Source organism: Podarcis cretensis (genome assembly GCF_951804945.1).
Source record: "Podarcis cretensis genome assembly, chromosome: 9".
NCBI classification, from domain to species: domain Eukaryota; kingdom Metazoa; phylum Chordata; class Lepidosauria; order Squamata; family Lacertidae; genus Podarcis; species Podarcis cretensis.
The window spans coordinates 73775679-73795704 of record NC_137178.1 but is presented as its reverse complement, the minus strand read 5'-3'; the positions used below and the strand labels follow the sequence as shown (position 1 = coordinate 73795704).

At 42.4% G+C, this 20026-nt stretch overlaps 1 protein-coding gene and 1 long non-coding RNA gene across 6 annotated transcripts in view; one reads left to right on the top strand and one right to left on the bottom strand.

Annotated features, from left to right (window-relative positions):
* LDB2 (LIM domain binding 2) overlaps positions 1 to 20026 on the bottom strand; it is a 237886-nt gene that overhangs the window by 2026 nt on the left and 215834 nt on the right. For 3 of the 5 annotated variants that reach the window (XM_079991701.1, XM_079991705.1, XM_079991704.1), the window contains 2 exons: positions 9662 to 9785; positions 8997 to 9154 (listed from right to left, as the gene is read on the bottom strand). In XM_079991701.1, coding sequence (XP_079847827.1) covers positions 8997 to 9154; positions 9662 to 9785 — 282 coding nt within the window. Of the gene's footprint in view, positions 1 to 6379; positions 6523 to 8996; positions 9155 to 9661; positions 9786 to 20026 lie in introns of all 5 variants that reach the window. The other 2 variants (XM_079991703.1, XM_079991702.1) reach the window with 2 other exon arrangements.
* LOC307224699 overlaps positions 1 to 20026 on the top strand; it is a 476766-nt gene that overhangs the window by 297783 nt on the left and 158957 nt on the right. The gene's annotated exons all lie outside the window — the stretch shown is intronic.

Genomic DNA, 20026 nt, shown 5'->3' with positions numbered 1-20026 from the left:
TGTGAAAAGCACCCAACACCTGTTATATAAAGATGTCTGAAAAAAAGCCCACGCCTAACATAGTCATTGGTCTATCAGTGACCCATTTCATAGAAGTATCCCTGAATGCAAGCCCCATTGATATTGTGCACTGATACAGTGCCCTTCATAATAGTAAGGCTCAAAAATGGAACAAAGTGAAATAAAGGATCAAGATCTGAACCGTTGGAATTGGGTTAAGCAAGATTATGGAACCTGAAATAAATGAGAACTTTGTACCCTGAAACCCAGCACACGGGAAGTCACCCAAAATTATTTAATTTGGTTGGGATAATGGGCTCTTTCGATTGTATTTTGATTCGGTATTGTGTTAATGTGGCAACTATTGGATTATTGTAATTAAAATGGACTAAAATTATTATACAAAAAAATTGGAACAAAGTGTTCTTCCTATGCATGTAGAAACTTGTGGTAGGATTCTACTCTGTTGTTAATGCTCAGATCTCTTGTCTGTTGTTAACTCTCAATTTCAAAATACAGACAACAGCAGGTAACAGGTGGAAAAAATGTGCATTAAAAAAAAATCTTTCACTGAAAGGATTTAAACAGTTGCTTAAAATGATTTCAGCGACCCTTTTCCAATTCAGTAAATTATTTCTATTTCAGGTTTTGTGGTTTTCAAGCAACAAAGGAGTGAAGTGTCAACACTTAGACGTTCAAATTAAAGGCACACTTTATCTGTAAGTTTCCCTCACACAAAATACCCTTGAAATGAAGAGGAGCTGTTGCTGTCCTCAGGTATACTCCCATTCATTTCAAGGGGGCTTGTGGAGGAGAACTTCCAGATGGATTATGCTAGAGGTTCTCTGCTTTATTTCTCTAGCCATTGACTACGGCAGCTAAAATGAAGCTCACAAATGCTACTTTGAATGCACCAGCCAGCCATTCGAACACAGAACTCAGCACCTCTTATCCCTAAGCAACCCACTTGACATCTCACCACTTAATTATGGTAATTAATTTAGGTAGAGCTTTTTTAAAAACCCCCCACAAAAACAATGTTCACACTGATTTGACAATTTGCATTACTAATTAAGTAATTAGCAAAAAGGAAAAAGAAACCCTGATTGCCAACAAGCCCTGGATCTGCCATCTGCTATTTTGTGGTGTGTTTGTCACCTCTCTGTGTGTAGGCAATGCGGCTGCCAATCTGTGCGATGAGAGGGCCAATCTGTCCAGCTGGTACCATGAAAAGGAAGACAGGAACGCTAATTATAATTACACCGACGAAGCTACCAGTTGTCAAAAGGGGCAAGAAGAAAAGGATCTGTCCCATTGCTGCTGTGAGTGCAAACAGTCCTTTCACATAACCACAAGTACAACTGCACATCAATGGTTTTCCACTGATCTTTAGCTAGCATGGAGTACTAAGACAGAGTGCCAGACAGGAACTAGAGGGATTTCTGGAGCTCACGGCTTAAAGGAGATTCTCTAACCACAGCATTCAGTGGAAAGAACCTATCTATGGGCCACATCTTTTGGCGCAGCGTCACTGGCAAGCCTCTTGTGATTCAGCCCTCGCTGAAGTTCATATTTGTACACAGACATTTTAACAAACCCTGCAAGGGACTGAATGGTGAAAATAATTCAGTTGTAAATGCTGTGTTAAAAGCAAGGGAAGGTGTCATAGTGTCTGGACCTCTCACCAATACTGTCAGCCCCAACTGCCTCAGAACATCTTAGTATTATCTATAACAACTCTACCTATTGTCCCCGCTTGCCCTTTTATTTCCTGAACCCCCTCTCAGTCAGTACATCTTTGAGGTGCCACCTCTAGGCCTAAAACCCCACAGATATCTCAAACTAGTCTTAAGAGTTGTTGGACTCTAAAGTTAAAAACTTGTCTAAAATGTTTAATCTATTGTTGGAGTGAAATACAAAAGAGGAACAAGTTAAATCTGTAATGATAGATTGGGCAAGAGATGTGGGACATAACATAATGTTTGAAGATTGGGAAAGATTGTGGAGGAAGGGGGTCAAGTTCACTGCATGTATGGTGTTAAAGGAAAACATTATGAAAATGATGTATAGATGGTACTTAACTCCTGTAAAATTAGCAAAGATATATCATAATAGTGATAATCTATGTTGGAAATGTAAAGAAAAAGAAGGTACCTTTTATCATATGTGGTGGACCTGCCCCAAGGTGAAAAACTTCTGGGAGAAGATTTATAATGAATTGGAAAAAATGTTGAAATATACATTTATTAAGAAACCAGAGGCCTTTCTTCTTGGAATAACAGGTTTGGAATTGCCCAAGAAAGACGTTAGATTGTTTTTCTATGCCACAACTGCAGCTAAAATTTTGTTAGCTAAGAATTGGAAAACACAAGAAGTCCCAACAGTGGAGGAATGGCAAATGAAGACGATGGACTTTTCGGAGCTAGCCCGCCTGACTGGAAGAGTCCGCGACCAGAAGGAGGAGGAATACCAGGAGGAATGGATGAAATTCAAAGAGTATTTAGTCAAATATGTTAAGATAACTTAATTGGAAAAACTTGCAAATGCCAGATAGGCTTAGGATTTAAATATGCAATGTTAGAGAATAACATGTTTAAATTTAAAATGAAAAGAAAGATGTTAAGTGATTAAGTTAATTTTATGAGAAAATTAGTTTTGGAAAACTGTTACAATGATATACATTGAAATTTAGCTGGGGGATTTGAGGAAGTCACGTCACAAGGTTACTAAGATTGGATTAAGTATAATTAAGATTTATGTTTGTTTGTTTTAAAATTTTGGAAAATCAATAAAAAAAATTGAAAAAGAAGAAGAAGAAAGTTTCTCTCCCCTTGGAGATATTAACTGTGCTTCCGCCAATCCCTCTGTTGACATTTAGACTGTGGGTGTCCTGGGACAGAGGCAGAAAGGCCCACCGGGGGTGAGTGGGTATTTTCTTTTGTATGTTATAAAATGTCTTCAAGGTAAATAAAGTATTTTTTATTTTATTTTACCAAAACTATTTTCAACAACAAAACCCTAAACAACTAATTAAACAGGGGGCGTGGTTAATTAAAGTACAGTCTTGCCACCAGTTTGCAACAGTTTGTAGAGAGATTCAATGCAGAGAGAAGAGAAAATTCTGTGCAAGGACCAAACCAGCATCACAAAGGAGTGATTCTGAGTTGCTTTCGTTGTCTTCTTTTCTCTGGAAACTACTGCAAGGTGGTGGTGGCTTACTTCTAAAATTCAGGATATCTAGAATTAATTACAATATTAGCATATGTGATTTCAAGATTGAAGGTTCGTAAATAGTTTAAAAACAAAACAAAAACCCAGAGTGGAAACATTTTTTTTGCGGCGTGAGGGTAGGAAATCAGGGGGAGGCATGAAAATTAATTAACAAACCTAGAAGGACCGATAGATGGAGCAATATTTAAAAACACATGGTTTGTTGCATTAAAATGATGATGATTATTTTTTTGCTGGCCCTACATCAGAAGGACTGGGGGGGGGGGGGGTTACCGTATATAAAAAGACAGTGAAAAGGAATTGTGAGCCAAACAAAAGTGAGAGGTGCATGTGTTTAAAGGCAGATGACTCAGGTCTTCTACAATCCTTCCCTCTCAAAAAAGGAGAGAGGGTAGTACTGTGTGAATCAGGACTTCCTTGCACATAGGACTTCATAAAAAGAGCCTTGCTGGAGCCCAGTATCTTGTTTCAAACAGTAGCTGTCCTCTCAAACAAAGTTTGAAGGCAATTGCCTTCTCCTGCTAATGCCCTGGAAACTGGTATTCGATGGTGCCCTGCCTGTGAGCAGAAGAGAGGCTTCATTTTGATTTTGTGGTTCATAGCTCTGTGGCTCCATCAATTTGCCTAATCCCCACAGTGCCATTCTAAGGTTGGAGCTGAATTACTTAGTGGAGCGCTGAATTGCCCTTCTATGCAAGTGTAATAATGCATTGAGTTTTCCTTATGCTGAGAATTTTTGTCATTATCTGAAGTTTGCATTGAATGAGGTTCTTATACACATGCTATATATACTGTAATCTAGAGTTCCTTTTCGGGCCAACCAGAAGATTCACAAAACAGAGATTGAAATCTGAGTATCTCGTTCTCAGAGTTCCATTGGGATCACACCAGCACAAGTATCCATATAGAGAGTTGTTCTCATGGACTTATTTCAGGAACATTTTGACTGTTTGTCTTTGAGATACTGAGCTGCACATGTCATTATTATTTGGACATTGTACATATTATTAAGATTTCATGTATCAGAAGGTGTCAAAATGCCATAATTTGTTAATTAATTTTTGTAAACCACATACAGAGTCGTTCAGTCTGTGATTTATTTCTCTGTATTCCTTGGGCATGGTATTAATCCCCATTGATTGATTGGTTGGTTGATTGATTGTTTTACAGAAGTATGTGTAATGTCTCTTGTATTTTTTCCATGTAACATTTTTACAAATCAGTTTCATTTGTTGAGACATGGGGGTGGGGAGGGGGAAGATGGGGGGGGTCGGGTGACGATGTTTCTATTTTGCTTAATGTATGTAGGGTTTGGTGTCAGTGTTGCTCGTGCTGTTCACTTGTGTTTCTTTGGTGGTGAGAGAGGTTGGGGTTGGCCTAGGGTGTGGTTGTTCATTTGTGGTCTTTGTTTTTGTGTGTGAGTGGGGTGGGTGGGTGTTTTGGATCAGGTTAGCCATATTGATTTGTATGCTGTTGGTGGATTGTTGTCATTGTTTTGTTGGGCTGTGTACGTGATAAAGGGGAGCCATAAAAGGCGTCTTCTTCTGTTTGTCCCCGTGTCAGTTTCAGTTTATTGGTTAATTTTTCTAGTAGGGCTGTTTCCCATACTATTTGGTACCATTGGTCCATACTTACTCCTGACAGGTCTCTCCAGTGTCTGGTTATGGTGTTTCTGGTATTAATCCCCATTTGAAGGCACCTAGGCCCGTGAGCATCACCACCAGTTTAGTCCATACAGAATACCCGGTGGAGGGAAGGGCACACAACTGCTCACTTATCTAGCAGAAATTGTTGCCACTCACGTCTCATTTTTTGGGTTTCTGGAGGGGGGCAGGTTGTGGGTACTGAGGCTGGAAAGCAGCTGGAGCTATGCCCACTGAGGCAGCCCCTTTCAAGAACTTATGAGGGAAAACATGGAATTATTTACCCACAGTGATACATGAATGCAGTGGTTCTTTTGAACTTCCAGGAATCCTTTCTGGCTTGACTAGACTGCCCAGGAAGTTCTTAAGCACACACAGTTCATGTGCAGCCCTGGCATTCTAACTAGGCCCCTCGCAAGCAACTGTGAGTGTGTCAGAGAGGTCACACCAACACTCTCCTGTGGTTACACACTGCAGGAGAAGATGGATGGGCAAGTTCTTTCAGAGACACACGTCTGTCATTACTGCTCTTCTGGAGAACACAGCTCAAAAACCACAGCATTTATGCAGCGCCAAGGTCCATAATCAAAACCAAGGGAGTGGGTGGCACTGTGGTCTAAACCACGGAGCCTCATGGGCTTGCTGATCAGAAGGTCAGCAGTTCGAGTCCACGTGACAGGATGAGCTCCTGTTGCTCTGTCCCAGCTTCTGCCAACCTAGCAGTCCGAAAGCATGCCAGTGAAAGTAGATAAATAGGTACCGCTCTGGCGGGAAGGTAAACAGTGTTTCTGTGTGCTCTGGAACTCATCATGGTCCTCTGTACACCAGCAGTGGTTTAGTCATGCTGGCCCCATGACCTGGAAAAGCTGTCTGTGGACAAACGCCAGCTCCCTCGGTTTGAAAGCCACACTCCATAGTCAAATTCGACTGGACTTAACTACCCAGGGGCCCTTTACCTTTTTACCTTACAATCAAAAGTTTTGAGGGCTGCTTGAATGGTAAAGTACCACTAAATGAATAGATCATTTCATAACGTGTCAACTGGAGGTGGTTATCAGAAGGATTTATTTTAACCACTTGTAGTATTAACTTCCACAATCAATGGCAGCAGGTTACTTGCATTAGCTAGAATATATTGTCTACCTTGGAGCTACACCACAGCTTTATTTTGCATCTTGGCATCTGATCTTATAAAGATAGAAAAGCTTTCACTACAAGATGCAAATGCCCTGTGTTCATTCCATGTACCAAACAAGAGAAAGAAAAACACACGCATTGTGGTCTTGATCCAGAGAAACCAGTTGTGTCAAGTCCTCCTGAAACCAATTGGACTTGCAACTAATGTTCCAGTTGATTTCAGTGAAGCTATGTCCACTTCTTCGGCTCAGCTGCATTGTTTCTGCCCCACAGTGGGTCCCTCTGTTCCTTGGAAAGCAACGCCAAAGACACCCGCCAATTAATTCCACACCAAATCATCTCAACTCCCTAGTGCAATAGCCACCAACCTCTGAAGAGGACTGGAAGTGACTCCTTTTACAGCCCCTCAATGCTTCTCCTTAAATTGGCCAGTAGGGGTTACTGTTGTCGAATGACACAAGGCTCCATCCCTCCCAGGGTTGAGGCTGCAGCGTTGGAGTGCTCCTAGCTCCTGCTCATGGATTGAGAAGCAGAATCCAAGAATTAAACCCTAGGGCTTTCTTTTGCAGGGGACACACACAGCTAAGGGCTAGCTAGTCACAGCAGCCTGCAAGATTGCGCTACATCCGCTCCTTTCATGGACACAAATAGCAATAGTCAGTGTACGAACATGTGGGTCTATGCTTGCAAAATTTGGAGCACATCAAGACCCCGACAGCCCACAATAGTTTGACTTGAAGGCTGTGCTTGTTTTAGTGTTGCCAAAGGCAGCTGTACTGCTGAAACTCTCTACACCTGTGAAAAAAATTCTTTGTTTTTACCCTTAAACAACCCCATGGCAGCTTGTTGAGTTATAAAAAACAGAATGTGCAGGTCCATCGTAAATATGGCACACAACCACCTTGTAAGGTGAATGGATTCTTCATGAATATAATCATATTATTATGTTCCCATTCTGTTCTACTTTTAAAATCGCTATCTGTGTACGGATGATGAACTTGCAAATAGCCTGTTCCAAGTAACGTTTAGTGTTATCCCCCACCCAAAACAAACTGATTCAAAGGGCAGGCCCATAATCCCTGGAGCATGGAAAATATACATAGGGGGGAAATAGTTGCCAGCTTTTGATTACAAAACAGCTGAGGATGTGGAGTTGATTGAGACAGGGGGTTGGACTCGATGGCCTTGTGGTCTCTTCCAACTCTATGATTCTATGATTCTATGAGACTGGGGCACCTGCTCAGACCAGTAATGGGGCATATCAAAGGGCTTACGCCAGGGCATCAAGGAACAAATGAAGGACAAACCAACTAAATGGGACAACAGGCAACAGTTCAAAATACCATCAGTTTCTAAACACACTATAATTTTAAAAAAGCTTTTTCATAAACAGCAACACATATCATGGAGTTGGTCAACCACTGTGCGATGCAAACCTGACTTAAGAGTTTCCACAATATATTCATTATAGAAGGTAAAACAAACAAAATCTTGGGAGAAGCTTAGATTGTTTAAAAAGAACTAAAGCTTCATTTCCTGAAGCTCCTAGATGGGGGTTGGAAAGTCATTTTCTTCCATGATCAGATTATTTCCTAGATGTCGGAAATGTCCTCTTTGTCCAACAGGCTCCTCATGGGGATACCCGAAGGAGCGTCTCCACCCCCATTCTTCAGCCCTGACACTGGGAACTAGCACCAAGGGGCTTCTAGCGGTTCCCTCCCTGCGAGAAGTGAGGCTACAGGGAACCAGGCAGAGGGCCTTCTCGGTAGTGGCGCCCGCCCTGTGGAACGCCCTCCCATCAGATGTCAAGGAAATAAACAACTATCTGACTTGTAGAAGACATCTGAAGGAAGCCCTGTTTAGGGAAGTTTTAAATGCTTGATGTTTTATCACTTTATTATTTTTATTAATAATAATATTCTGTTGGGAGCCACCCAGAGTGACTGGGGAAACCTAGCCAGATGGGTGGGGTATAAATGATATGTTGTTGTTGTGGCATACCTTTGCAGCTATCACTGGCAAGAAGGAGACTCTCTTCTCATAATTTGTCATGGGGGGGGGGGGTTTAAAGGTAAAGGTAAAGAAACCCCTGACTATTAGGTCCAGTCGTGGCCGACTCTGGGGTTGCGGCGCTCATCTCGTTTTATTGGCAGAGGGAGTCGGCGTACAGCTTCCGGGTCATGTGGCCAGCATGACTAAGCCGCTTCTGGCAAACCAGAGCAGTGCACGGAAACGCCGTTTACCTTCCCGCCAGAGTGGTACCTATTTATCTCCTTGCACTCTGACGTGCTTTCAAACTGCCAGGTTGGCAGGAGCAGGGACCAAGCAACGGGAGCTCACCCCGTCGCAGGGATTTGAACCACCGACCTACTGATTGGCAAGCCCTAGGCTCAGTGGTTTAGACCACAGTGCCACCCATGTCTCGGGGGGGGGGGTAATCACTAATTGGTAGGAGAAGTAGGGCTGTCCAGTAATGCTAGGAGTGCAGATGTGTCTCAGTTCCAGGCAAGAAAAACATAGCTCTAGGTGCAGAAAACACTTCCCTTGTTTTTAAGTGATTTTTTTAGTGATTATGCTTCCAAAGCTATGCTTAAAAGTACTTTTGGGTAACGCCTGGGGAAATTTCAGACACCAGAGAGGCTGTTGCTGAATGTTCACAGGAACACCTGTATATGGCACATGCAAAGAACAAAATTCTCACAATACTCAGCACTGTCTAGGATCAGGAGCGGACTTAGCCACTTTTCTAGCCTATGGATTGCCTTTTCATTTATCAGCTTTACTTTCCTCATCTACAGAGAAGTGAATGGAAGCATTTCTGGGCCGAATACAGAAATGCCGTTTAGAGAGGGGGGACTAAAAAGTGCAGTACACATGCAGAAACCATTTTATGGTTGCTTGGCTCTTGGCCTATGTGAATTGTGTGTGTGTGTGTGTGTGTGGTTGTCATCTTATATGGAGGCCTAACAGGAAGGTGAGACTTACAGGTACCTGACTTGAAAGACTCAGGTTTGCAGCCACCGCCGCCGCCTTTTTCTTGCTGTTGGTGCTGTTGGCATTGTTCCCGGCACTGCTGTTGGACGTGCTGCTGGTGGAGTTTTTCCTTTTCCTCCGTTTGGTTGCTGGCTGCCTTGTAGGCTCTGCTACAGTAGACACATGGGAGAGAAAATGAGTGACAGCTCTCAGTGTGGGCCGGGAGACAAGAGTGACAAACAACGGCATTCTCCTCCTCTGGTTTAAAATTCCTGCCTGCTGAACGAATCTCCTAAGCACTGGAAACGTTAGCCTAGAACTCAAAGCAAATTTAAATTACGGGGTATGATTCCGATATAGCATTCTAACCATTCATAGATCTCAAACCCAAATAGCTCCCTGAGGTGGTGTGAAGTGGAGTCGTTTACCTCATAGCTCCTCTTCAGAGGAGATTCTCCTCACAGACACCCATCAGTCATCTTCCACTGGGACAATGGCTGCTGCTGATTGTGCTGCCAAGGGGACCTGATCCTGACACCTTCAGCCAATTAATTACTACATCTGGCAATGCATAGTGTTAGCTGACCAAGTGATGGTGTGACATGGATCTGGCCAGAGCTAACATTTCTGTGGCGAGGACTCTCTCAAAGGTCTATGGGAAATGTACAGCGTCATACCTGGAGGCGCCACCATCCTCTGCCATTTCTGAAACAAGCATGTTTTCAGGCAATCTCGAGGACTTAAATTATAGGTTTTATGCCTTGACATCAATTCTTGCATTGGCTCCAATATTACACACAACTGCAAAAAGAAAGGAGGCAGGGAAGCAAATTTAAAAGGAATTGCATTTGCTGAAAAACATACTTCTAGTCTGAATTGAAACTCAGCTTATCACCCTAGTCTCTGGTTCCTATGCTTTCTGCTAAACAGAGAGTTATGTGATATGCATTTCAAGCAGTGACGCTGTTGAATCTCACATTTCTGGGCTCAGGAATCTAGAATGCAGCTTTGCCGCAAATATGAGGTGAGCAGGACAACTCAATTTCTTCTCTGGCTTGAGTTGTATTCTGAGCAGATGAGGTTGGGGTAATAGCCAGTGCTTGTGCTTTCAAAAACAGGCAGTAGCCATTGCTTCTTTGTCCCAGAATTCTAGCTGTGCAAGCTGACACATGCAGCACATGGAGACTTCTATAGTCTGCAGTTTTCATCTTGGAACTGAGTCTAAAAACCGACACTATGGCCATAACTTTTTTGCTTTTTATCCCCCCCTCTATTTCCAGCTTTGTGCAATGTTTTAACAGATTAAGAGTTGTTGGAATCTCAAATGTTCGCTCCCTATTTTGTGACATTTTGGTTGGTTCAAATAAATTTATTGCCCAACTGTGGATTTGGGAGGTGTTTTTTTTCCTTATGGAAATGCATCCTTTTTGTATCTCCTGGAGAATACTGTAACCTGTGTTAATTTGTTGTACAGGTGTATAAAGAATGGAACGAAACATACATTTTCATATCTCAAGGATAACTTATTTCTCTTTGCCTACAATTTTCATTTTACTTTTTGTAATACACAGGCTTATGCATCTCTTTTTGTTTGCAATCTGTGCTTTCAGAAACCCTGCATTCCTCAGTCTGTCCCCTTAGTCTTAGTCCTCTGTAATCTCCCCGTTCATTCTGCTATGCGACTCCCTTCTCTGACCCTGAAGGACTCTTCCTTTTTCCATTCCTATCCATCCCTATTTCTATAACTAGCTTCCACCATCTTTTTACTCCTTGCCTCCGTCTTCCAGTTCTCTTTCATTCCATTTCTCTGATTGTCCCCTTTTTACCGTCCTTCCCACTCTAACTTCACGGATGTCAGAAGGGTGAGCACACCAGAAGTGGGGTGAAGCGAGGAGGTGCTGGTCTGCTCAGGGCTCACACATACAAGGAGCATGGGGGTTCTAGGGAGTGAAGAGGGCTTCGTTTTTCCTTTTGTTTTTAAAGCCCTATGCGGCCTAGGACCCTTGTACCTATGGGACCGCCTCTCCTGTCCCATGGAGGACCTTAAGGTCCACAAATAACAACACTTTGGAAGTCCTGAGCCCCAAGGAGGTTAGATTGGCCTCAACCAGGGCCAGGGCCTTTTCAGCTCTGGCCCCGATCCAGTGGAACGCTCTGTCACAAGAGACTAGGGCCCTGCGGGATTTGACATCTTTCCGCAGGGCTTTAGGGCTGGACTCAGTCTAAACCCCCCCCCCCATTTATTTCTTTATTAATGGAACCCCTTATATGGGATTTGTATATAAATTTTCCCTCGGCTCTTTTTGCTGGCCCATGTAGGACCAGCATGGATAGTTGGCCCCGGTTAATATTTGATGTTTTCTCCCCTTATGGCTTTGTTCTATAGGCTACCACTAAAACAAGGCTGCATTTTAAGCAGCATTTTAAACTGTATTCTAACTTATATTTTAATCAACTGTTTGTTTGGTGTTTTTTGTTTTGTTTTGAACATTTTTACTGTATTTATATTTGGTGTTAGCCGCCCTGAGCCCGGTTTGCCAGGGAGGGCGGGGTATAAATAAAAAATTATTATTATTATCTAGCCATTCCAGCTATTCCTCATCAGCCTCAGATTTTAACTCACCCATTATGAGGTGGATTTCAGCCTAATAGAGGACCCCTGGATGTTCATGGGTGGGGGGGGGGATGTTCTGCTTTGAACCTTTCTGAAACATCTAGAAATCTACTTTTCTTTTCTTGTTACCTAATAACTAAAGGTGGTTTCCCACCTGCAACCTGAAGTGATGGTGCAATCTATGCTATCACCTCAGGTTTTGACCCTCGTTCTGCAGCATTTGTTTTGCCCTTAAGTCCTAATGTCTTGGGATTCGAAAGATGGTCTTCTCTGGCAGAAAGCTGCCCATTCAACAGGTGTGAGTGCCTCCATATTCTGAGGTGAGGTAGGGGGTGACTACCTAGGCCCTCTGAGCTGGGGGAACCCATTTCTGGAATGGGCTGCCCAGAAAAATCAATTTGGTACTTCAAAGCAATCCTTCTTTGGAGAATTCACTTGAGAAATGTTGCCTAGTATTTGCTGCAGGTGTTTCTATTTAACTTTTGATTGTATGGTTGTAATGCTGGGATCGGCAGTTTTGTATTTTTATAGCAATTGTGTGTTTTTTGCCTGTTGCCGATCCCCCCCCCCCAATGCTACATTTATGATTACAGTAGCAAACATATCACACGAGCGAAACTCAGATAATAAGGTTGTCCTAAAATAACCCAGATCTCCAAGTTTATGTACTAACTTTTATTTACAGATATATAGAGAGACACATTTTGCTGCCATAATAAAAATGTCCAGCTCTGGAGTTATAATTAATAAACAGATCCATCTTGCAATGTATTATGTCTGCTGGTTTTTCTGTAGTCAGTTGGGATTTCATAAGAATAGATCAGTTTTTGGAGTACACAACTAATATTTACATTCTTGGTTGGTTATATTCATTCATATTTTGGTTGTCTTCAATCATTCCTATATTTCCATTGGAAATTGGAGCTACTGTAATTCTACCAGTTCTGGGCACCAGGTGGCAGAAATAACTTAGCTAAGGAACCTAAACCCTCATTTGGCTTGTTATGGTGGAAGAGAAATGCAAATTACTTTCAAGTGAGCTAATTCATTTTGGTTGGCCTTTGCATTTTAAGCAAGGAATACAGTGGTGTTTTTTTTTTAAAGTAATATGCATGCCATATGGCAAGTATATTCAGCGTATTTCTTGAAAGTATATTTTCCCCTTAGAATCCTGTAAGTTGTTAAATTGAAAACCTAGAATGGAAACAGCCCTTAAATCCTAAAAAAGCATCAAAAACAGAAAGACATAATTCTGTATATTGCTTAAACTGGATGCAGTCTACTGGCAGTGCATGAGCAGGATCATACCAATATGAGTGTATGGATTTTGTATCTATGAAGTTTTTCCTAATAAGGGATGCAAACTACATTACACCAAAATTGCCCCAGGACCAGGCAGAAATCTTCTTTATTGTCTTTGCAAATCTGGAATAAAGATGGAGAACTTCATTCCAGTTGGTAACTGTGTTGGACTTGAGTTGGTTCTGTGTGTGTGCTGTTTATAATTGTTTATACAAATAAATATAGTTGTTAAATTGTTTTCATATACACAACTGTTTTAACTGTTTTTACTGTATATATGAACTGAGCTGGGATAGCTCAGTCAGTACAGCATGAGACTCTTAATCCCAGGGTTATGAGTTCTAGCCTCATGTTGGGCAAATGATTACTGCATTGCAGAAGGTTGGATCCTCAAGGTCTCTTCTGTTAGGGATGCGGGTGGTGCTGTGGATTAAATCACAGAACCTAGGGCTTGCCGATCAGAAGGTCGGCGGTTTGAATCCCCATGACAGGGTGAGCTCCCGTTGTTTGGTCCCAGCTCCTGCCCACCTAGAAGTTCGAAAGCACGTCAAAGTGCAAGTAGATAAATAGGTACTGCTCCGGCGGGAAGGTAAACGGCATTTCCGTGTGCTGCTCTGCTTCGCCAGAAGCGGCTTAGTCCTGCTGGCCACATGACCCGGAAGCTGTACGCCGGCTCCCTCGGCCAATAAAGCGAGATGAGCGCCGCAACCCCAGAGTCGGTCATGACTGGACCTAATGGTCAGGTGTCCCTTTACCTTTACCTTTACTGTATATATGTAACTGTTTTATAAATTTATATATTGCAAATCACTCTGGGGTGTCTCATGGGAAACAATTCATAAATAAAATAAATACATGTGACACCAGATGGTTGAAGCCTCTAAACCAGAGTTCAGAGAAATATGTAAGATTACCTTCTCAGACTAAACCACTGATTATCTATTCTGTACATCACAAACAGAATGTGGAAACAGACAGATGTTTAACAAGCCATCTAGGCTCTAAATTTTAGCATAGGAGTTACAGACCAAAGTGCCCCTATTTTCCAGGGACCGTCCCCAATTTACAGAAACCATTTGAGTTTCTGATTTGATCCTGGAATGTCCTGCTTTTCCTTAAAGTTAAAGGGACCCCTGACCGTTAGGTCCAGTTGCAGACGACTCTGGGATTGTGGCGCTCCTCTCACTTTACTGGTTGAGGGAGCCGGTGTTTGTCCGCAGACAGTTTTTCCGGGTCATGTGGCCAGCATGACTAAGCCGCTTCTGGCGAACCAGAGCAGCGCATGGAAACGCCGTTTCCCTTCCGCTGGAGCGGTACCTGTTTGTCTACTTGCACTGCGTGCTGTCAAACTGCTAGGTTGGCAGGAGCAGGGACTGAACAATGGGAGCTCACCCCATTGCGGGGATTCGAACCGCCGACCTTCTGACTGGCAAGCCCTAGACTCTGTGGCTTAATCCACAGCGCCACCCGCATCCCTCTTTTCCTTAGGCTGTCCCTATTTTCATCAGAGAAATGTTGGAGAGTATGGAATTATGTGACCACCGAGCCAAGGAGATAAGTAACAAAATTACCATTAGAAGACATCTGGAGGCAGCCCTGTAAAGGGAAGTTTTTTAATGTTCTATGTTTTATTATGTTTTTATATCTATTGGAAGCTGCCCGGAGTGGCTGGGTCAACCCAATCAGATAGGTAGAGTATTATTATTATTATTATTATTATTATTATTATTATTTGAATAGGTCATCCATATTTTCATCAGAAAAATGTTGGAGGGTATGGAGTTACCATGCATCTATCCTCAAACTGCACTTTAAGCTTAAAACTGCATTTTGAAAGCTTCAATTTAAACTTTAAAATAGCTTGTATATTGTAGCTGGTAAGATACTAGTTTAAAATCTTACCTCGGTCGTAATATTTGCTATGAATCTCACTAGCTCTCCAATACCCCATGTTAGATCAACATGCTCAAGTATGTGGTGGCTACTACAACTCAAGATGGTTCTGACAGAATTTAGATCTACTTCTTCAGTTTCAAGTGCAGTTTTCTGACTGAAATGGCATTGGCCACTCTGAGATCTTTGCCCGAAAGTAGGTAGAGGGCCTTTGATTTGCTGAACCTCTCAGACTATATTATCCTACTGTAAATTGGCTGCAAAGGGACTTGGTTTCAGTCCTTCCTAGAGGCTAGATTCCAAAAGTGGTGCTGGTGAATTTCCAGACACTTTGGCCATGCTTGTCTTGCAGAATTCTGTCCTGGCCTCAATGCTCTTTAATATTTGCACAAAACCACTGAGGGAGACCATCTGGAAATTTGGAGTACAGTGCCATCATACCCTCCAACATTTCTCCAATGAAAACAGAGACGTTAATAATAATAATAATAATAATAATAATAATAATAATATAACCCACCCATCTGACTGGATTGCCCTAGCCACTCAGGTCAGCTTCCAACAGATATAAAAACATAATAAAACATTTAAAAACTTCCCTATGCAGGTCTGCCTTCAGATGTCTTCTACAGGTTGTATAGTTACTTGTCTCCTTGGTTCAGGGGTCACATAACACATACCCTCTGACATTTCTTGGATGAAATGGGGGGGAGGGGGCTTCTGAGATAAAATCAGAAACCAGGATGGCTTCTGTAAATCTGGGACTGTCCCTGGAAAATAGGAACACTTGGAGGGTCTGCACCATCTGAATCATGATGATTGGGGGGGCCCAATCACTCGTTTTCATCATATGTCTGGGATACAGCCACTGCCCTGAATCATTTGCTCTGGTCAGGTTCAGCAACAAACTGAAACTTAATCCATGCAAGACAGAGACTCTACTGGTCAGGAGAATTGCTGATCCAGGGATGGGCTTCAGTCTGTTTTTGGTGTGCTAACGCTCCCCTTGAATGATAAGGTTTGCAATTTTCGAGTGTTCCTGAATAGCCAGGTAGTAGCTGGCCAGGTAGGTAGTAGCCAGGAGTGTGCTTATACAGTTTAGGTATCCGTTCCTGGAATAGAGGTGGCCTTACGTATGCAGGCCACAGATCATCAAATTAGTGTAGCACACATTATGTACCTTGGGAAATTGTTCAGAAACTTCAGTTAGGACAGAATGCAGCAGTGAGAATTCTGACTGAATCGGTTTTCTACGTTTTTGTTGCAACAATGCTGGCTTCCAATTCCAGGCCCAATTCAAAGTGTTGGCTACCATCTTTTAATTTGTGTGAGGTTGAGATCTGAATGCTTAAGTGCCATCTTCCCTACTATGAACCAGGCGATCAATCCATATATTTCATCAGCAGAGACCCCTTCTTTGCATTTCACGGCCTTTTGAGGCTCAGTTTTAATGATAGCACATGAGGAGGTATTCTCTTTAGCAGAGTCTACAGTGTGAAACTCCTTATCCAGGAGGTTCCTTTGGTTCTCATGCTGACCATCTTTAAACACCACCTGAAAGCTTTTTAATTGGACAAGCCCCAAGGCCTGGTTGATGCCTGATTTGTTTTTATCCTTTCCGTTTTTCTCTCTCCTCTGTGTGTGCGGAAATGCTTGTTTAGCTATTGGAAGAGCAAATGTGTATGGTTATATTTTAGTATTTTAGTTGTATGCTGCATTGGACAGCTTGTGGGAGTTGGAAAAGTGAGATAAGAAAGCCTAAAATATATAAAATATAAAGAAACAAGACCGTAGCCAGCTACCCACTCTTTCATCCCTGTTCTGCATTTGCAGTTTGGGTATATAAATACTGACCTACCTTACAGAGAAGTTAATATCACAACCAGATTAGATATGTATAATTGTATTACATGATATTATAGAGTTCTGGATTTTGCTGCATGGAACTGATGGTTGGAAATGATTTCTCTCTCTCTCTCTCTCACCTCCCCCCTGTCTTGAGTGCTTTATGTATAAATTGAAATAGATTGGGAGACTGAGTAGACAGACGGAAAGATTAGACGGACAGACAGACAAACAAACAGACAGTGTTTTGGGGCATGGGAGTAACATTATGTACTTTGATGTTGTACACGTAAGATTTTTAAGTGTACATCAGGGGTCAGCAAACTTTTTCAGCAGAGGTCCACTGGTCCCTCAGATCTTGTAGGGGGCTGGACTATATTTTTTGGGGGGCAAATGAACGAATTCCTATGCCCCACAAATAACCCAGAGATGCATTTTAAATAAAAGGACACATTCTACTCCTGTAAAAACACGCTGATTCCCGGACTGACCATGGGCCGGATTTAGAAGGCGACTGGGCTGGATCCAGCCCCCGGGCCTTAGTTTGCCTAGCCATGGTGTACATGATCTGGAAATTTAAAGTGTGAACATGACACACAAGTGTCCCTCAGGCTGTGTACTGCCTGTGGCCCAATAGGCCCATGTCTTAGCTTTGCTTCCTGACTTCCTTTTAACTAGAGATATCTGGAGCTGAACCTCAGATCACTTGCATAGACAATAGGGACTCTTCCATGGAACTAAGACCTAAATCTGAAACCTACTGTTGACTTGGCTGATACAAACAATGTAAGTCTGACCAGAATGCAAAATTCAGAAGCTTATTTATTGGTCCCCAGATAATATTTATTTAAACTTGCCTTTGGTCCTTTCAATTTGCTACAACCAGTGCTTTCCTTTCTTCTATGAAGCTGGTTCAAAGTATCACCATTCAGCGATGGCATCCTGATTACCTTTACAGATTAAAAAGCTTTCTTCTACTCCCTTTTGGAAATGTTTTGTGACCTAGCAGAGATTCCCATGCAAACGGTATCTAAAGGAAACAGCACGGGAAAAAGGTTGGTTTCCCTTCGTGCTGTTTCCCGTCACATGGTGTCCGTGTGTGACATTTCCTTCCTCTCAATTCCTCCAAAAGGCAAACAATCCACTATTCAGCAGTTCTGACTCAAATCCGAACACCTGATGCTTCTGATATGCAAACTGCCAGCTTTTCCTATTTGTGCAACAATTAGACCTTTATCTGTTTGCAGCTTTCCACTCCGACTATAAAAACGCTCCCACTGTCACTTTTGACGTGTGTCCTTGGCAGCTAGCTGAAGTGCGGAAGGACTCCAGAAAGCGGCTCGCCTGATTCAGGTCATCACCGATCCAAAGCAAATGACAGTCATAAAAAAATAAAATAATTCAAGCACACTTCAAAGCGTTCAGGCAAAGTGAAATTTGGCAAATTTAAAACGTTTCGATGAAATGCGCTCGCTCTACAGGCATATGAGAGACAGGGGATGCAAAAGGTGTGCCCCAGGTGTGACCTCTCCCTCAAGCCAAATGGAGCCCCAAAGCTGTGGATTTGATCTGAAGGATTATTGGAGGTCCAAATTACTCTCTTCAGACGAGCATCTGTAGCATGGAGGCAGGACCTGCACACACGACCGTCCTTTAAATGTGGAATGCACTCATTCTGCACCCACATGGCATAAAAGATCATTGCGTGTCAAGGTCCCCAAGACACCCCCCCAAATAAAGCACACATCACACAGAATTTTTGTTTAAGGTTTTTGGCATAATTTTGGCCACAACTTTATTAACATACATGAATGTGAGTGGTTGCTTAGGCATTGGTTAGGCCTATCTGTCCCCTCACCTGGGGACAGAACTGACTTCCGGATTCCAGCGAAAGCCAGTAGGGGAAAATAATATTGGGGAGAGAATGGGGCTGGGCACCATACCATACCCCCCCCCCCCCCGTGCATGCTCCCAGGGGCTTGCACGGCCCTAGCCCCTTGCCAGGGATACAGACAAAAGCATGGCAACCCCCTGGATTTAACGGAATTCCCTTGCAGCAGCAGCAGCATTGGAGGGGCAAGCACAGCCAACCCTAACCCTCCACCAACCAAATTTTAACCAATGCCTAACCGCAACCTTACAAGTTGTGACGATTTGCTACGCAGTAGGCAAAAACCAAATGGCACCAGCCAATCAGCCAAATGGACAAAATTCCTACCAGGCCCCTGCCTCAAAGCAGATGACCCAATGACAGGCATAGCAAGGTCAACACACGAGACCTAAAATTAGGGAGGGTGGGCGGGTGATCTGCCAGAGACCATCTAGCCTTACCCGCCCAACAACAGGGGTGGTGGCTTGGAAAACCCCACCGCAACACATGCTCTCTTTGAATGACAACACGCTTTACTATTATTTCAGGTACTTGGTGATCTTTTTAATATGAATTCCCCAAATACCACGACAAAAAGCAAAAAGCAATTAAGGGTACAATTAAGCCTCCCAATTGATCACATAAAACTTTCAGGCAATCTGCCTGTTAACCATTTTATTCATCAAATAACGAATTACAAAATTTTGCCACTGTTGACTTCTCAGCTTGGCTAATGCAGAGTTATCATCGGGTACAGACTGCAGCTCTGTCCTTGGCTATCTCACCAGAAGCTTATGGCACCAATGTGGCAAGAGCGCCATTTAATTCTAATTCATATCTGCGCTAAATTAAAGTTGCTGGTTTTGACCTGTAAGTACAGGGTACCTTCTCCCATATGACCTCTCCCTGCCTGAGAACTGAGATTTAGTTCCAGGACCTTCATAGATATGCACTGTCAAGAGTAGGGTATGAAACTATACATATATGAGTCTTAACAATATTGGGTGTGAGGAATTCAAATCTGCTATTATTATTGGGTAACATTGAGCTTGGTAAGTCTATGTTTTATGAAGAAGCACATAAACTGCTTTTGGGAAACCAAAGAATTTTAATTCTACCTTCTGAAAAAGTCAGGTAATGCAATATAATATAATATAATATAATATAATATAATATAATATAATATAATATAATAATAAAACTGCAAGTACTTGGCAATTGTTTTTAATGATTTCTATGCAATTTTACACACATTTTACTTAGCAAGCACTTACTTACTAAATTATATTAATTTAACCAAAATATCTTTTGAATTCCCAAGCCATGCTACAACTTTTTAGCGCCTCTCATTTTGGAAATGTGAAAGCTGAAAAAATCAGCATGCCCAATTGCCAGAGGCAATGTTGTCTCAAAATGGATGAAATTTCATGTGCAGGATCTGTGCAGGCTGTCTGTATGTCAGCAGGTCCAATTTAAGGTGCTTCTGTTGACATATATAAAGTGGAATGAAGTAAAAAT